The sequence below is a fragment of the Microtus ochrogaster genome, assembly GCF_000317375.1.
Source record: "Microtus ochrogaster isolate Prairie Vole_2 chromosome 14 unlocalized genomic scaffold, MicOch1.0 chr14_random_1, whole genome shotgun sequence".
Classification (NCBI taxonomy): domain Eukaryota; kingdom Metazoa; phylum Chordata; class Mammalia; order Rodentia; family Cricetidae; genus Microtus; species Microtus ochrogaster.
Genome location: NW_004949096.1, coordinates 34,784,765 through 34,803,185, shown reverse-complemented (window position 1 = coordinate 34,803,185; position 18,421 = coordinate 34,784,765). Strand labels below are relative to the sequence as shown.

At 42.9% G+C, this 18,421-nt stretch overlaps 1 protein-coding gene across 1 annotated transcript in view; it reads left to right on the top strand.

Annotated features, from left to right (window-relative positions):
• Atp8b4 (ATPase phospholipid transporting 8B4 (putative)) overlaps nucleotides 1–18,421 on the top strand; it is a 148,698-nt gene that overhangs the window by 110,190 nt on the left and 20,087 nt on the right. Inside the window, exons 19-22 of the mRNA XM_026787834.1 lie at nucleotides 322–427; nucleotides 6,632–6,779; nucleotides 9,116–9,299; nucleotides 9,825–10,048. Coding sequence (XP_026643635.1) covers nucleotides 322–427; nucleotides 6,632–6,779; nucleotides 9,116–9,299; nucleotides 9,825–10,048 — 662 coding nt within the window. The remainder of the gene's footprint in view (nucleotides 1–321; nucleotides 428–6,631; nucleotides 6,780–9,115; nucleotides 9,300–9,824; nucleotides 10,049–18,421) is intronic.

Sequence of the window (18,421 nt, the reverse complement as noted above, 5' to 3'; positions counted from 1 at the left end):
TAGAATTGAATATTAGCCAAGTTTAGTATTTTGGCACTCAAAATTATTTATAGTTTCTGGTAAAAAAAAGGTTTATCTTTTTTCTTCATTGTATCACAGGAGCTTAGGGTATACAAGTGAGTATTGATTTGAGAATCTAAAGGTAGTTTTGAAAATCAACCTCCAACAGCTTCGTGAGGGGTGACTTTGGTTCTGGGCTTCAGGTCTAGACCTCTGCTGCAGTGTGTGTGTGTGCTAACATCAGTGGGTCTGATAGGCTCTGGGGACACAGTCACAGCTTCAAAACTTTATGTAACAAGAGGTGATCTTTCTTTGTACCAGAGACTGCCATTAATATTGGTTACGCCTGCAACGTGCTGACGGACGCCATGGATGCCGTGTTTGTGATAGCGGGGAACACAGCTCTAGAAGTACGACATGAGCTCAGGTGTGTGTGGAGGGAAAGGGAGAAGTCTGGGAAGGGGAAAGGACTGCCAGGAGTTTGGGAAAGCAGAGGTTTGTAAGCCGCCATCCCCAGTGCTTCCTCTTAGTGCGGGTGTTCCTGTAAGCTTCCTTCAGTCTCGTTCATGCTAGACACAAAAGCTAGGATGAAGCTGACATTGGCAACGAGTCTCCGGGGTGCCTACATTTCCCATGTGTTGTAAGGGAAGAATCTCAAGTCGTGTATGCTGTTCTTTAAAATTGTTTCTTAGCAAAAGCCTGGACGATATTAAGTGACGATGAATAACAATGTCACGTGTTTTAAAAATACCAGTTACCTGGCTTCCTTCCACCTTTGAGTCCTGTCTCCGAGGCATAGACCCTGGAATTAGTGTTTACTAGGCACCCGAGTGTGATGAGGTAGCTCTGGAGAACACAGTAGGAAATGCCGTGCGATCGGAAGAGCAAGTGCTCAGACCAGGCTGCCTGCTGCTTGTACAGCTGCCCCCTAGCGCTAGGAAACACTGGACTTATGAGTACAGAAATATTAAATTCGGAGAACTAATACTTCTTAACATTTCTCCGTTTGTTATATTTATTTCCTGTCACTTCATTTGGACAAAAACATTAGAAATCTACATAATTCTTTTCCTCTAAATTTGAAAAAGGCTGGCTTGTAACAGCTCTGCTTGCTGCTACCACAGCTTCTCGGACTAAAGCTTGCTGGATAGGGAAGGGAGGCTTAGATGGCATCTCACCAACTGATACCTATAGGTCGAATCTGCGGTTGTTTCTGTCTGACCCCATGTAGAAAAGGACTCATGCGTGGTGGTGAGACGTTGTAGCAGGAGACCATGTATGTCTTTGTCAAATAAAAATAGAAAATTCCATTAATTATTACTGATATATTTTAATTATTTATGTAGTTTAAAATGCATTATTTATTTATTGACAGCATACTGGCCATGTTTTTATTGGAGTTAATGATTTTTGATAATTTTTGATGTCATTTTTATGATAGAATTCATGGAGTCTCTGGGGGAAATAGTAATACTTGGAAGGCTAATTAAAATATTAATTTAAGGTAAACTGTCATTTATGTTCATATATATATGTATATGTTTTTCTGGTGTTTTTATACAAATTGTAAAACCAAATAATCAAAAGATTTTTCTTCCCACTTATTTCCTGGTGTAGTTAGTTGATTTGCACTTTAATTATTAAAACTAAAACCACTTTCTTTTTTTTGCAACTAACTTGCACAAGTAAAACTAAAATTTCAAAAATAACATTGTCAAGATTTATTGTGAGGCACAATTTTAAAATGTATGCACTTATTTTAGAGAAAATGATTTCATGAAGACCTTTTTAAAACAACAAAGCTTAAGGGATAGGCATTGAATTTTCACAGAGGCTAAGAGAAAAAAAAAAACCAAAGCAGCAGTTAATGATGACTTTCCCAGTTCTTTTGGAAGTCTAAAAATACCAAACTAGCAACAAAAGCCTCCAAAACAAAATCTTAGCATCAGTGTGAATCTCCAGGAATGGAAGGCAGCCGGCAGAGTTGGCTGTGTCTGAGCATAGGAGACCATTTATTTTCTGTTAGACTATGTTTGAAGAGGTAAATAATGCCTCCAAAGAAGTTACATTTCATTGAATCTCTCAAAAGACAACTTGGGGAAGAAAGGTTTATTTTATAGTACACTTCCAGGAAACAGTCCATCAGTTGGGGGAAGTCAAGGCAGGAACTCAAGGGAAGCATCTGAAAGCATAGACCTGGAAGAGGAAGCCATAGAGGATGCTGCTTACTGGCTCGCTAGTAACCCTCAGCTAGCTTTCCTATACCCCAGATCTGCCACCAACTGGGCCTTCCCACATCAACCATCTATCAAGAGACTCTCTTACAGACATGGCAAAGCCTTCATTTAGCCACTCCTCGTCATGAGAGATTTGCCTTCTACTCTGTTCCTGAAGACAACGCAAACTCATCTTTTGAGACCTGAAGAAACCTGACTGTTTTCCTCTCAAAAATACTCAGCAACATTCCTAGCAGCTAAGATTCAGAGTGATATCGATAGTGATATTGATAGTATACCTTTCAAGAGTCTATTTTGGATCTCAGAAACCAAGAATTTGACTCCCCATTTTTGTGTTTAGTTCCCTTCCCAGGCAAGATGTGCCCCCGAGTAAAGAGAAGGCCCCTGAGTTCATGGGACTAGTTGGAGAAGCAGTTGAGTTAATACCTCAAGATGTTATCCAACTACAACTAGTTGACTACTTAGATGTCATAGCTGTCATTCCATGGAGGAAATGTGGGAAAACGTGTGTTATTTACGTATCATTGTTGGGACCTTTGAATGGTAGAATTCTCTATAAGGAAACGAGCAATGCACTTCAGAAATATAAACACACATGCCTTTGACTCAGTGATCCCTGTTCCAACAACTTCTTCTAAGGAAACAATGAACAAATATATGAATATGTAACTGAGGAAATATTTATTGCTTCATTGGGTATGATAATAGATAATTAAAAATAGCTCATAGACCTAGTTGTGAAGAATTTTGCTAAATACTGTGATATTTGCCAGTAATGGAATACAAAATAGTCAGCAAAAATGATTTTGATTTGATTGACTTTGGAAGATAGGTAACATATTTAAGTGAAAGAATGAAATTACAAAACACACATAGAATGAGAAATGTTGAAAACACACACACTACTATACATCTACCTACCTAACTACCTATCAAGCCCTGGGAAATACACGCCATGGTTCTTTCTAGGTAATAGAATTAAGCAACAAGCTTATCTCCTTGTTGGTTATGTTATCAGAAATAGTAGTATTTGTGCAAAGTTTTGCAACTGATTAAAAACCTAAAAACATGCTTATTTTTTTAATGAGAAGAAAAGTAGTCAAAGGAAAATATTTACAGGTCGGTGTAGCATCTCACATCCCATGAGGCTCCATTGCTCGTTGACAAGGCTGGCAATGCTAATTTCAGTCCAGACTTGGAGGTGCCTTCATGTTTTGAGTCTAACATGGCAGCAATGTACAATAGAAAATTCCCTGGCGGAATGAATGCATTTCAGAATGCATTTGCTTTCTTGGAAGCTGAGGGAAGCGAGCACCTAAGGAGAGCTCCTGTGTGGAAATCTCTGCTGTGTTCCTCATCTTGGTGATTTATATACCCGAGCCCACAGCTTTGGGGATGAAATATTAAAATCATAAATTTGTGCCATTCTGGGTTCTTGTGTTGTGTTTTTAAGTTCAGTGAAAGTTCATGCAAAAAAAAAAAAAGTGTGTCAAAGAGTAGGGCCCGGGGGATAGGAGTCAATGGAGGGAAACTACTTAAGTGCTTGTCGTTAAACCTGTCAAATATGTTTAATTTTGTCAATATGGATGTATAATTTTCAAGTTACATAGCATGCATGCAGCCTGTTTTCAGGGGTTCGTGCCCCTATCTAGGCCAGTTTCCAATTTCTGATAATGGACCAGTGTCTTTATAGGTCTTTGTGGGTAGTGAGGGATGATAAAGTCGAAGCTTGCATTAGAAACTTAATTCACTTTCTCCCTGCCTCCACTGTTGGTAGTGGTAGTGTCGTGCGGTCTCTAATTGCCTGCTTCTGTCATCTATCTTACTCCATCCTAGAGATAGCTTGTGGCGGATTGCTCGTGTGAAGCCCTTTGTTGTGGTAACCAGTTTCTGGGCCTGCCGTGGACTAATCAAGTGGCCAAAAGTCAGATAGCTAATCTGCCCGAGGCATACCCAAGTGCCCAGGGATAAGCAACCACGAAGCACTGGCCTTTGTACTGAAGTCCAAATTCCTTCCCTTTAAACACGATATCATAATTTAAACCTATTTCCTAACAGATCTTTTTAATTCTGGGATCTCGAGGGCCAGCAAAGGGCTGACAAAATGGAAGGCATGCCCAAGTACAGGCCTCGCTCTGCTGTACTGAGCCTCTGATGGTTTGGGCTGTCGTCAGCGCACCTCCCGCACTCCAGCATCGTGCTAAACTGCCCCTCATTACAAAACCTCGGAAGCAAGGCAGTCTTTCGTTTCTGCCTCTGTTTGTTAGACAGTGTGTGTGATGCCTACACAGTGCACGTCTTCATCGAAAGGTGTTATGAGCAGCTTCCCCCCTCCTAATAATTGCTTTGGTGAGAACGAACTTGTATTTGGAGAACTGGGTTTCAGGAAGTAAAAGAAATGACAGCTATGCAAACTCACCTAGGTCTGAGCATGTGCACATCCAGTCCGGCAGGGAGTCAAAGTCTGGGAGGAGGGAGCGCTAGGAATTTTAGCAGAGTGTAAAATTTGTCCCTTTTCTGCCTAGAATGAGGGTTTGTGTCACCTGTTAGGAAGACACTGTTGGGGAAACTAAGTAAATAGGATCTCAACTAGTGTGGTCACGAACCTCGCTCTCCTTTGGAATCCAATGTCTTTGTTCTCCAAGGGGGACACAGGTTGAGTCATTTATACAGCAGGTGAGGGAACCCTGGGAGATGGGCTTTTGCCTCAGTGCCTTCTCAAAACCCAGCTTGTGGGACCTGCAGCGCCTTCATAGAAGAGCTCGCGTCCAGTTTTTCTCCCATTCATCACGTGGTGCTGTCAGTTTTCAGGGCCACGATGAGCATTCCTTGGATTGCTTGTGTCCTGTGGAAGCTTGAACCTCCCGCTCACAACAGTCCTTCTCCGGGCTTGCCTTCCCGCCGTGCATTTCCCACGGAACTCTCATCTCTACCCATCCTTTTTTTTTTGTTTTTGAGAACTGTCTGTTAGCTGTTTGGGAACCCAGGAAGAGGGATAGGATTTTTAAGTGAGCCGCGATTTTGGTCCTGGACAGCAGAAGGCAATGTTGAGCCAGGGAACAAGGTGGCTTCAGGGCTTCTGGGTCTCCTTTGTAGTTTCGAATGTAAATTCTTAGTGATGCGTTTTTAAATGCCTCAAAAGCCTGAAGGCATCATGTTTGTTTTAATATGGTCGTTCTCTCCTATCAGAGGAACTTCAATATAAACCTATTTTAATAAATGTTTTCCACACTGGGTGGGATTTCGGGGAGACAGTTCATTTTGCCGTCAGTCAAAACATCTACTAATTTATTCCTTACTTCCTGTTTTTCCCCTGGCGTTCATCTGCACATGTAATTGCAGTGGCCAGCTTGGGTACCCTGGTGCGGCAGCATCTGCTGGCATTCCTGTGATGGAAGCTCCCGTGGTTATGCCAATAGAACCGTTATTTATAACCACGTCCCACACAGGTCTTCTCGGAGGGAATTTCCCTTCCTTTAAAGACATCATCACATTTTTTAAAAAGACAGTAAAATGCCACTTCTAATGGTGTTATGTCACCGAACAAACTTTCTCTTAAACAGGAGACATGGCGAAGATGTGTGCAGGACTCTGTAACTATTGCTGAGCAGGTCTAGAGCAGTGCAAGGGATTTCCATTTGCCACAGCCTCCGGCTTTGGTGCTTGTAGTTTCCTTTAACATTGTATGTCAAATTGATGGTCATGCGCACACACTCATCCCCCACACTTACTCCACATACACCACACGTGTGTGTGTGTGTGTGTGTGTGTGTTCGCAAGCGTGCGTATGTGTGCATGGGGAAGGAGGAGGGAGAGAGAAGAATTTAGAAAAGGAGAGGGAGGGAAGAAGGAGGAGGGCACTGGCCGTGCAATGGCAAGGTATCAGTCATTGTCTTTAGTCTGTTTAGCCTATTTAAAATATTGTATGCCAGAGAATAGTTCCTTCGCCTTTAGATGCCAAAGCTATCAAGATCCCTTAGTTAAAACTAGTTTTGGGGTAGTTTAAAACATTCTTTTCCCCCCTTCTTTTCAAGACAGAATTTCTCTGTGTAACAGCTTTGACTGTCTTCGAACTCGCTCTGTAGACAAGGCTGCCCTTGAACTTGGAGATCCACCTGCCTCTGCCTCCTGAGTGCTGGGATTAAAGGTGTGCGCCACCACCCAGCTCAGTATTCCTCCTTGTCTATTTCCTGTGCCTCGCCCCCACATCATACGGTTCTTTGCCATGTACTGCTGTCTGCCTATCAGCTTGTTTGGTGGACCTAATTCTTGGGCCTATTTCTGTCTGAATAGTGACGGAATAAATTAAGTCCTAGGCCAGCCTTTTGGTAGAGTTCTATAGATGGGCGCTGTGTACTTTGTTATGCCTTTTTAAAATTCTCCTATTCTTTAAGGAAAGCCAAGGAAAATTTGTTTGGACAAAACACGAGTTTTTCCAATGGACATGTACTTAATGAAAGTAAGCAGCAGCTGGAGCTGGACTCGGGTGCAGAAGAAGCGGTAACTGGAGACTATGCCTTAGTCATAAATGGCCACAGTTTGGTGAGTTGGCCGGAGGCTATTGTCCTTTCTTTTTCTTTGCCCCAATAATCATCTCTTTTGTGCTGTCATAATGAGAACCCCTTTTGTGTTTTCCAAACAAACGACACTACAAGAACCAGGGCGTGCACAGGATTTCCTGTTTACGAAAGGGAAGACTTCTAGGGTGCATTTCCTACATCGTCTGGATGATCGCACTGGCTGCGAGGCGCTGGAGCAACAGTTCCCGGCGGATCTATGAGTTCTGCCTAAACAGTCACTTAGGAGAATTGTTTAAGTGCTTGTGTAAGGGGGAATGTCACAGCTCAGTCTCACTTAATTGAAGTAATGCAACTGGATGGATGGGTTCCAGTTACTGCTCTCGCTAATGTTTGTGATTTGCGAGTCATAACCTGACCTTCATAGAATTACCACACCAAATCATTGCCATTAAGATACCTCTGGTGTGTTTTTTTTTTCTAAATGGCAACATTCTACAGCAAAGCCAAACAATTTGATTTGATTAGGAAATCTGGTTTTTGTCATAATAGAATAAACTTGCATTGTACTTTTTACGCAGTGCAGGTTCCAAGCTCCGAATGAAACTCAAATGGCTCCTCCAAGTCTCTAATTAGAATACAAAAGCCCCGGCTGCAGTCTAGTGAAATTATCATTTATGTGTACAAAGGACTTAATCTCACATCTTTCTTTGGCTTTGATGCTCATTTTTCACTTTGGAGTTTGGAAAATGAACGTTTGTTCTTGAGGACGGTTTCTTAGTGGACAAAAGGAGTTGGAGGCGAGTCTATTAGATTCCCCCTTGTGGCCATCTGCTTGCTCTAAGCTCCATCCAGCTGGATCCCAGACACAGCGATGTGTTGCCTTCCACACCATGGAAAGTTACAGAGCTCAGCTGCAGGCCAAGCTCAGTCGAAAGCTGGTCCAGATGACATGAACTTTTCCCTTGCACAGATGAACACCAACTGAAAGTTATGTCTGTCTGCTAAGATCTAGAGCTGAATGGCCCAGCCAACACAGTAGGACAGGATCCCTAATAGGTTATGTATGCTCTGACTCTTCGTTGGGCTTGAGGAGGCCAGCATGGGGGTGTGGGCTCTCAGGTGATGTTCACCTGCCCTGTCTTTCTCTTGGTTGAAAGAAAGAGCTAAGATGGATGCTCTACAGAAGCCCTGCTTGCTAAGGATTTGCTCAGGTTACTCAAATATTTATTACTTAAAAATAGATTCCTTCCTTCCTTTCTTTTTTTTTCATTTTAAATACTAATTCCAGTTTCCCTTCCCTTCTCCTGCCTTCCCCCACCTCCTCCCATCCCCCCACCCATTCCTCAGAGGTGGCTAAGGCCTCCTTTGGGGAGTCAAAAAAGTCTGCAGTACCAAGTTAAGGCAAAACCAAGCCCCACCCCCAGTATCAAGGTTGAGGAAGGTATCCCACCATAGGGAATGGGCTTTAAATAGCCAGTTCATGCCCCCAGGATGTGTCCTGGTCCCATTGCCAGCCCCCTCCCCCAACAGATGAAGTCACACAACTGTCACCCATATTCACCGGGCCTAGTTTGCTTCCACGCAGATTCCCCAGCTGTCAGTCCAGAGTCCGTGAGCATCTACTAGCTCAGAGCAGCTGTCTCTGTGGCTAAAATAGATTCTTGTTTCCTTTGAACGTGTCTATTATAAAGTGCAAAATAAAATGTTTCTAGAAAGGTCATTGTCCAGTAACGTGGAGAGAATTGTGCTCTTTTTCTCAGTAGTGTCTTAGAGCATAGAAAGGCTCTTGGTATGCGGAGCAAGGACGGAAATGGTTGGGGAACCTTGGCTGAAGCACAGGCTACCTGCCAGCCCATTGTTCAGGCTTCTGATTTCACCCACTGTGCATTTCAGGGCCAACCCCGCGCCATGTTGTCTTGTCTGCACACTGGCATTCACAAACAGTAACTGTGCAAGACAATACAAAGGGGACTAGCAGCCCAAAATGTAGAAGTCACCATGGTTTGCAGGTCATTTAAAACTGTTGAGATGTGTGTGGGTTCTCTCTGTTGCTTCTACTGATTGCAGTGGCTCCTAGAACTTTTCCAACATCTATTATAGTCATATCTTGCCAAGAAAACAAGGTAGCATGTCAAAGAGACAGACGAAGGGCCTGTCTCTTATTTCTATGTTAAATCTCCTTGAAACTCACTGATGGCTCAATATTCATGCCTTTATTCTTGTTACTGCCTTTGTGGTTCTGACTTGACAAGGTAATGAGATGGTTCTGAAGTTAAGTCAGTTAAGAACCAAGACATTTGCTTTGACAACGGTCATATGCTCTGTTGCTGTTCATTTCTGTGTGCTTTGATGATACAGGCCCATGCCCTAGAAAGTGATGTGGAGAACGATCTTTTGGAACTCGCCTGCATGTGCAAAGCTGTGGTTTGCTGCAGAGTCACCCCACTCCAGAAAGCCCAAGTAGTGGAGCTGGTCAAAAAGCACAGGAACGCTGTAACTTTGGCTATCGGCGATGGGGCCAATGACGTCAGCATGATTAAAAGTAAGAGGGTGTCTTCTCAACAAGGCACACGACATGTTCGGAGTCCTGTTTCAGCATGCAATAATATGTCATTGAAATGTGCATTCATTTAACTTTACCATGGTTCTTCCATGAATGATACTTTCTGGGCCCAGCGCATCCCCAGTTATTAGGATCCCTAAGATACTTCTCTTCAGTGAAATCATTTACACATTTCTCGCCTTCTCCTGTTTGAAGATGAGGGGAAACCTCATCAGAACAGGTGAAAGGAGCCAGGTCTTCATTCTAGGCAGCTGGGTTGATGCCATCTTAGTTCTATACCTGTGTAAGGTGCAAATTTCCAAACTTTTCCTGGCCCGGTTTTCTCTTATATAAAACTAGAATTGATACTTAACTATGTGACAAATATATGATATATGTGAAAACTATAATAATTATTGAAGCTATACAGTTACAATAAATGACTAACATAAAAGAGGAAGAAGCTCCTTACAGATCCTGCCATTTTGTTTGGTGATAAAGCTCCTCTTCCCCCCCCCCCCCCAGGTGCTCACATTGGCATTGGCATCAGCGGCCAGGAAGGCCTGCAAGCAGTCTTGGCCAGTGACTACGCTTTGGCTCAGTTTAAGCATCTCCAGCGGCTGCTTCTTGTTCACGGAAGGTGGTCCTACTACAGGATGTGCAAGTTTTTATGCTATTTCTTCTACAAGAACTTTGCCTTCACCCTCGTGCATTTCTGGTTTGCCTTCTTCTGTGGTTTCTCGGCACAAGTGAGTAAAAAGCACCCCGAGTTTTCTCCCACAAGTGATAGACACCCACTCTTCTTCACACTATTTTACTAATAGAGAAAAGGCACTTTGAGACACCATCCCACATTAACAAAAAAGTGTAGCTGGAATTTTTCTTATTTATAGAATAACTAATTACTACTTCCCACATATCTCTTCGCTTTTATTGAAATGTTTTGGCATGATAACAGGTAAGCTCAATAAAGAGTTTTTAAACTATATTTTTATGCCTTAAAATTTTCGCATATGCCTACAATATGTTTGATCATCCCGCACTCACCTCACCCCAACTCCTTCCAGACTCCTTCAACTCCACCCCTGCCCAATTATATGTCTTAAAAAATTACCACCTGCCAAGTCCAATTTGTGCTGCCCAGAAACTTATAGGCATGTGGTCGTTCACTGGCACACGGTCAACTTTCCAGGGACTGCAGCCTTCAAGAGAACTGAGTTTTCCTCCACCGTCAGCCATCAACAGTGAAAACTTAGCCAAGTTGGCGGATCATGAGCACTGCTCCCATCCAGGCTGTGATGGTGACTGGCCTGGGTCTTGTAGGTCTCATGCAGGCAATCATAGTCACTGTGTGCTCATGAGTGCAGGGCCTGTCACATCCAGAGGGGACAGGTCTCTCATCTCACTGGTATCTTCCTCCCCTGTTCCTACCTCTGGCTCTTATAATCTTTCTGCACCTTCCTCCCCACTGGTCTCTTGGGGAGATGGAGTTTAATCTAGATGTCCCATTTATGGCCTGGCATTCCCCAGACCCTGGGCACATGGTTCGATTGTGAGTTCCTGTTTTAACCATCAACCACTGCACACAGAAACTAAAAGTTGTACTAATTTATGGGTACAGAGATGTGGATTTAGAGGGTCGTGTGATATTTTATGTCAAGAAGTCTTAGTTGATGCTCTGACGTCAGAGCTGTTGACATCTAACGTTCATCTACAGATGATGTTGATATCATGTAAATAGCACATTCATATACAGTATTCTGTTTATGAATGTATATGTAGATGTAAACATCTATCTAATGTAGAGGACAGTTAATGTTGATATTTCACTTTGTCTATGATGTGTCTTATCCATTTATATTTCCCGTTCTTCTTCCTTGGTCCTCCGCTGATCCCTTTCTTCTTCTCAATGAGTCGTTCTCCCCTTCCATGGGGGAATGAACAGGTCTGGGAAGTAGAATATTAAGTCAGGTGATCCAAACTCAGAAAGACAAATCCTTCAAAACATTTTTATATGTTTAATTAACTTATAAAGAGGTAGATCTTCCTTATGGCTTTTTTACACATCCTTTGTGATTATCCCCACCCTGACCTGTCCCTGCGCTCCTGTATGAATTGTCCCCTCCCAGTACTCCTGCCTCTGCTCTGACATCACACACATGTGCTCTATCCTATCCATACTTGAGGTCCCCTCCCACTCTGAGAATAGCACCATATTATACAGCAACACCGTGGTTTACATTTCAGTGCTGCAAAGCCTTTCCCCATGCTTTTCACTGTGTTCTTTAGATTACAAAAATATTTACACCTGACCATGTCTTGACTCCATGACTGTGATTATAGTCTTTTGTATTTTTCTTGTTAAAACATAGATTTTTTTGAGAGACCTCTCTGATTTATGCTCTTCAAGAATTTTACTTTCCTTTATAATATTCTGAACTATTGTTTTATTATAAATTATTCAACTATTCTGAATCTGAGGACATTTAGATGTCATCATTTTCCTCTTCTAGTTCAAGCCACTCAATATCACAAACTGCTAGGAGGATGCTTACTTACCATCTTGGGTAGAAAAGATAAATATTGAATGATACATTCCCTACCCAGTTAGAACTTTTCTCATTAAGAAATAGATATTTAAGCAAGTCTAAACAGAAAGATTATAATTGAAGTTAATACACGATCATGGGGAAGAAGCTGAGGTCATTCTAGGGCTGTTTTAGCTTGCATGGGAGGATATGGCTTTTCAGGCCCATGTGGAAATCTGAGTGCCTAATAATCTGGCCACTTCAGGGTTGCATGGTTTGATCACATAGAGGTGTGTAAATGTCATGTGAAAGGAAGAAATTCTTCCTGTCATATGCTTCCTAAGCGGCCTGCTGCTGAATTCTCCTCCCAATTGTTTACAAACCCTTGAGAAAATTTTGTTTGATGGCTTTAGAATTCACACATCAGGTTTATAGTAACCATTGTGATCATCTTTGTATGGTTATGTACTTTTATTCTTGTTTTGGATTTAAGAACATTTTGGGCACATCATTTATGAGAACTGAATTTGCATCATTTTCATCTCTTCCTCTCCCCAAACAATGGCTATGCCCGTCAACTCCCTCTCAGGTTCATGGTTTCTTCCTTATTTACTGTTATGTTTGTGCATGCGCACATGCATGCAATACATACATCCCCTTCTGAGTCCATTTAGTGCTGTTGTTATGTGTATTTGTTTATAGATGACCATTGAATAACCTATCAGGGGACTCATCCCTGGGAAAGACTGATTTTCCATCTCTGCAGCCATTAATTGTTTGTGACTCTTCACCTCAGGTGTGACCTTGTGAGAGCTCCTCTATTCACGCTGGCATGTCAGCTGGTGTTGTCATTGTGCTGGTCTTATTTAGGTGTTAAGACTTCATATTGTTGAGCTTTTATGGATGCAGCTCCCTGTCATATATACAGGACTGTGTGCCTGTAGAAAGTGAAACGGTTGTTCGATCACTCCATTGTCATGTTTCTCTTGTTTGTTCAACCAACTTTTTTTTGATTAAATTTTTTTTTCATAGAATGTATTTTGGTATTTCCCCTCCCCAAACTCCTCTCAGAACCCACCTCCCTCTCTACCCAATTTCATGTTTTTTTTTCCTCTCTCAAAAACAAAGCAAAACAACTTACAGTAAAAAAAAAATAAATAAATGAAAACTTCCAAAACATAATAAGACAAAAATGCCTCCCTCCCCCAACCCCCAGGATGAAATAACACCCCCACCCCCGCAACAAACAAACACTACTGGTATGTCGGTCAACTACTCCTGGGCGTGGAGCCTGCCCCGAATTGTGGTTGATATACCCAGTGACACTCCACTGGAGAAAATGGATTTTTCCTTTCCCAGTGGGTATCAATTGCCTCTTGGTTAGGGGTAGGACATTGTGTTTACTTCCCTTTTGCAGTGTTGGGGTTTTGCCTTGAGCCTGTGCAAGACACACGCATGCTGTCACAAGGCTCATGTGTGTGTGTGAGTCCTATTGTCTGAGGAAGACCCTGTTTCTGTGCAGCCATTCACTTGCTTTGACTCTTACCATCTAGCTACCTCCTCACTCCATAGAGCCCCGAGCCTTGACAGGAGGGGTTAGATGAAAACATCCCATTTAGGACTGAGGACTACATGGTCTCTCACTCTCTGTACACTGCTCAGGTGCGTGTCTCTGTGTTAATTTCCCTCTACTGTGAGAAGAAGCTTCTCTGAAGAGGGTCGAGGTAAAGCACTATGTCTCTAAGAGTCGCTTGATTGCTCTCTTCCCTATTATTATTACTTAATAATAGTAAGTTTTATCCTAGGTCCATGACCTATTCAGCCTGAAGTTCTTGGCCATTTTAGCTGTATCAGGTATGGGTTCCATCACGTGGAATGGGTCGTAAACACAAATTTTAAAAGTGGTTGTTTATTCCCCTAATATTTGGGTCACTGTCACACCACAACAAGTTGCTTTCATAGGATGTAGATTTTGTAGTTGGGTGACATTAATGATTCCCCTTCTCCTCCAGTGTCACACAGAGTTCCTTCAGCACTGTGAGTGCTAGTCAGTAGGGGTGAAGCTTTTAGCTGGGCACCAGCTTGTCTTCTTGTTCAATTCCACGTACATGTTGTCTTCCACAATAGGGCCTTACCGCCAGGTTGTGAAGAGCTGCCGGTAGCTTTGGCTATAGCTTGTAATGTTTGAGGGTCCATGGCACCCTTTTGAACAATGACACGGCAGAATATAACCCCTTCCTGGCAATGGGGATTTTTTACTTGATGGCATAAGATGTTTTCCCATTATGTTGTAACACCATTTAAATTCCTTTAATATATGTATATGTTTTCGGAACCTTGTCTTAGTGTTCTATTGTTGTGAAGAGATACCATGACCATGACAACTTTTGTAAAGGCAATTATTTCACTGGGACTTGCTCACAGTTTCAGAGGTTCAGTCCACTGTCAGCATGCTGGGTAGCAAGACAGCACACAGGCAGATGTGATGCTAGAGGAGGAGCTAAGAGTTCTACATCGGATCTGTAGGCATCAGGAAGAGAGAGCCACTGGGCCTGGCTAGGGCCCTTGAAACCTTAAATCCCACTCCAAGTGACACAGTTCCTCCAACAAGACCATAGCTACTGATTCTTCTAAAGTAGTGACACTCCCTAATGACCAAGCATTCAAATACAACAGCCGAGGAGGCCATTCCTATTCAAGCCACCGCAAACTTCTACAGCAATAGGTTTCCATATGATTGTTCAGAAAGCCTTTAGTGTTAGCTGTCCTTTCCATATCCCTCCTTTACCCTTCTCTCCCATCCCCCCACTTCAGCCTCCTATTCTGGTTTTCCCTTTATCTCTCCATAACACTATATTCTATTTTCTCTTCTTTGGAAGGCCCTCTTCTCCCCCTTGGTCCCTTGCTAGAGATATAACTTCTGTGTTTATTCAGGTTATAGCAAACATATCAAAAGTTTAGATACTAACATCTACATATAAAAGAAAATACGCAATATTTAAAGAATTTATTTTGTGCATGTCAGGGCGGGGAAGGGGCTCATGTACTATGGAGCCCATGTACAGGTCAGAGAACAACTTTCAGGCATCTCTTCTCTCCCTCACCGTGTTGGTTCTGCACTCCGACTCAGGTCATCAGGTAGAGGGGCAAAACTCTTGATCCGCTGAGCCATCTTAATGGCTCCCAAAGAGCGTGTCTTGTTGAAAGTAGACCCTTTGTTCTGGCTGAGAGTTTGGAGGTAGGGAGTGTAAACCTTTATTTTACAAAGAAAGAACCTGAATCCCTTAAGAGCTGGGGATTAGTGGTGAGCATGGTCAGGAGAGCAACTCTTGCCTCTTTATTTCTCTGGCTACTCTGCTCAAACAAGCTTCTTCAGGTGAACTGCCTTCCTTCTAGAATCATCTGGGAGCCTGAGTCTGCCTTCTGTTGACAAGTACCCAACTGAACTGCCCCTGGGGGACAAAGAAACATAACCTATCCTAATGAGATTTTCAGCTAGATTTCTAGTTTAGCAGAGATTGGATAAAGGTTGGATCATGTGTCTTTCTGCAGGGCGTGCCTTACCCTGACCCATTGTTTGAGCACACATGATGTTCTTTGAGGGTTTTGTGTGTGTATGTGTGTGCGTGTATGTGCGTGCACGTGTGTGTGCATGTGTGTGTGTTGTTGTTGTTAATATCTGTAACTTATTTTAAAAGCACTCAGTCCTTTGGGGGCTTTAATAAAGATGAGTTGTTCCCTTCCAAAATTGCTGAGGCCCAGTTTAGGAGATTCACATTTGAAAAACTATGCAAATGTTGGCACAGGGCACTTAAGATGATATTATCTGATGACAATTTATCATTGTCAGGGAGATACAGAGATGCGTATCTGAAAAAAAATTCCATGTAATATGGAAGCAATTATCTTGTCAAGGCTGGGAAAGTTTCTGTCAGATTATCAGGAAAATGTACAGTGAAACTTTGGAAAGTGACGGGAAAGAGTGAGACTAACCTCGAGGCCAGTGGTGATATGGCTTCTGATACCCGAAGCCTGTTTCCACAAGGCAGGGGAGTTCCTCTGTTTTTACCCATCCAGATGTGCCTTGTGGAAACCCTGGGCCAGGCTGCTGTTCAGGCTTGACCTCTCTACCTGATTCTCCTAGTGAGTCCCTGCTAATTGGTGACGAGCAACTAAAAAACTAAAATATGACAATTCCTCTTTATTTCCCAGTGTGTTTTCTTTAACAGACAAATGTTTTTGAGGGCTGAAGGAATTTATACAGCTTTCCTCTGTCTGCAACACACAGCAAATACAGGGATATACATTTCTAAAGAGGTTTGCTGTTTTTTTTTTTTCCAGTGCTGGTGGCTGGTGCTCAAACCCAGGACCTTGTTTATGTTAGGCAAGCACTGTGTCCCCAAACCAAACCCTTTTATGACATTGTTTGTACTTGTCACATGCTAGACTTTGAGTTAGGTTCTTGGGCTCCTAGATGGGTAAGTCTCCAGGAGCTGACAGGTTGATAGGATGGGGCTTGGAACCCGCATGTAAGCAATTACAGGTCAATGTTATAAAGCCCTGAAATGTGGTGAGTCATGGTACTAACAAGTGGCCTGGAATCCAGCCCTGGAATGAGCCTGTGGGAGAAAGGCTGCTGTGGCTTTTCTGCTTTTGGATATTCTTGGCTTCCAGACGGCTTCAAGCTTTTGCCCATTACCTGGGAAAGCGGGCCCTAAGGTGAATGGTTAATTCACTGCGAGGGATGGGGTGGACTAGCTCGGAAAGACTCCTGGAAAGACCTACACCTAGTTGATTCCTCAGGACCAATCAAAGCTAAAGAGGCTGGAATCAGAGGACAGGTAACCCAGCTGAGGGGATGTAGGAAAAGTGAGGGGGAGTGAGTACTGGCTGGGTAGGGGTACAGCCATTGAACAGGATGACATCATGAATTTTGGGAACAATTTGGTGATGAGGGTTGTTGGAGAGAGGAAGGAATCTCCAATTTCCTCTCCTAAAATGACTCTAGCTTGTGTCAAATTGACAAAAAACTAACCAGTGCTGTGGGATAATGCTCTTATACACTATAAAGATTTGTCACTCACATTGGTTTAAAAAAATACTGATTGACCAGTAGCCAGGCAGAAAGTATAGGCGGGGCAACCAGATTAGGAAAATTCTGGGTAGAGGAAAGGCAGAGACAATCACAAAGACAGACTCAGAGGAAGCAAGATGAGAATGCCATACTGAAAAAAGATACCAAGCCACGAGGCTAAACATAGATAAGAATTATGGGTGAATTTAAGTTGTAAGAGCCAGTTAATAATAAGCCTAAGCAATAGGCCAAATAGTTTATAATTAATATAAGCCTCTGTGTGTTTATTTGTGATTGAACATCTGCAGACCGGGCAGGATAGAAATTTCTGTCTACAAACCAGCACAGATAGCGAAAATAAAAATGTTTCTCTCTGTTGTGTGAGAGTTTTCCTGGGGAGACACAGCACATATGTTCACTCACCCATGAAATGGAACCCACACTGGGTCAAAAGAACAATTACAGTGATGTCCATCTAGGTGAACCAATGAGCTTTCATTAGGGTTACTAGCAGGAGCATGGGTGAGGAGATACAGGGTCAGAGTTGGCACCCAAACATCAGCATCACCACAAAGCCACATGGTAACCCCCATGAAAGCTGTCTCCCTGGAGCACTCTGGATAGCTTGAAGGTAGCATGAGTGGTCTAAGTCTCTCTTTGCTGCTCAGGTGGTCGGTCTTCTCTTGCTGCTGTGGCTGTTTCCTCCTTTTATAAAGCTGGGGGTTGCGGTGGGCTTCCAGAATCTTCCAAGTTTATGCCTTTGCATGCATGTAAGCGTCTGTTTACCACTTGAGTTTCCTCCCTCTCCTGGAGAGAATGTTCCCATGGGCAGGAAAGGGCCTCATACATTTCCTCCCCTCTCCTGGAGAGAATGTTCCCATGGGCAGGAAAGGGCCTCATACATTTCCCCAGTCCTTTGCCAGCCTTCTCCCACCTCATTCCCCCTTCAGCTCTAGTTAAGGACAGCAATGCTCTGGTGACTTTCTCTCACCACAGAATCTAGCCATGCTAACAGTGTCTCCAAGTCCAGTGGCCAGCACTGCCATGTGTCTGCGTTAGTCAAGCAGACCGCCACAGAGCCTTGTTGTTTCAGATTCGGCCTTGGATGAATTTGCTTTCACTTCTCTTTTTCTTTAACAAATCTGTCCTCATCTCAAAAATAAATGATGGTGCTAAGACACAGCATACTTCAGATGCAGATTTAACATCTAAAGAAACCAGACTATTTTCTCTTCAAGATGCTTCACATCTCCAGGACATAATTGAAAGGATCACCTTACTTATGTGACTAAGTACAGCCCACTTTACCATCTCTGACTCATTTCATTCTAAAGTTCTCGAATGCACTAGCACTTCCTCACAAAGAAGTCATGTTTCATAATCTACTGAGACTCTGACAGATTGGCCCAGGGCCTTTTGCCTTTTATTAAGAGGCTGTTGAAGACTCCTCGGTTGCTGCTGCTGCATCATAGTCCTTCAGTCTGTTCCCAGTTTAGTATCAACCCTCTAATGCTTTCAAT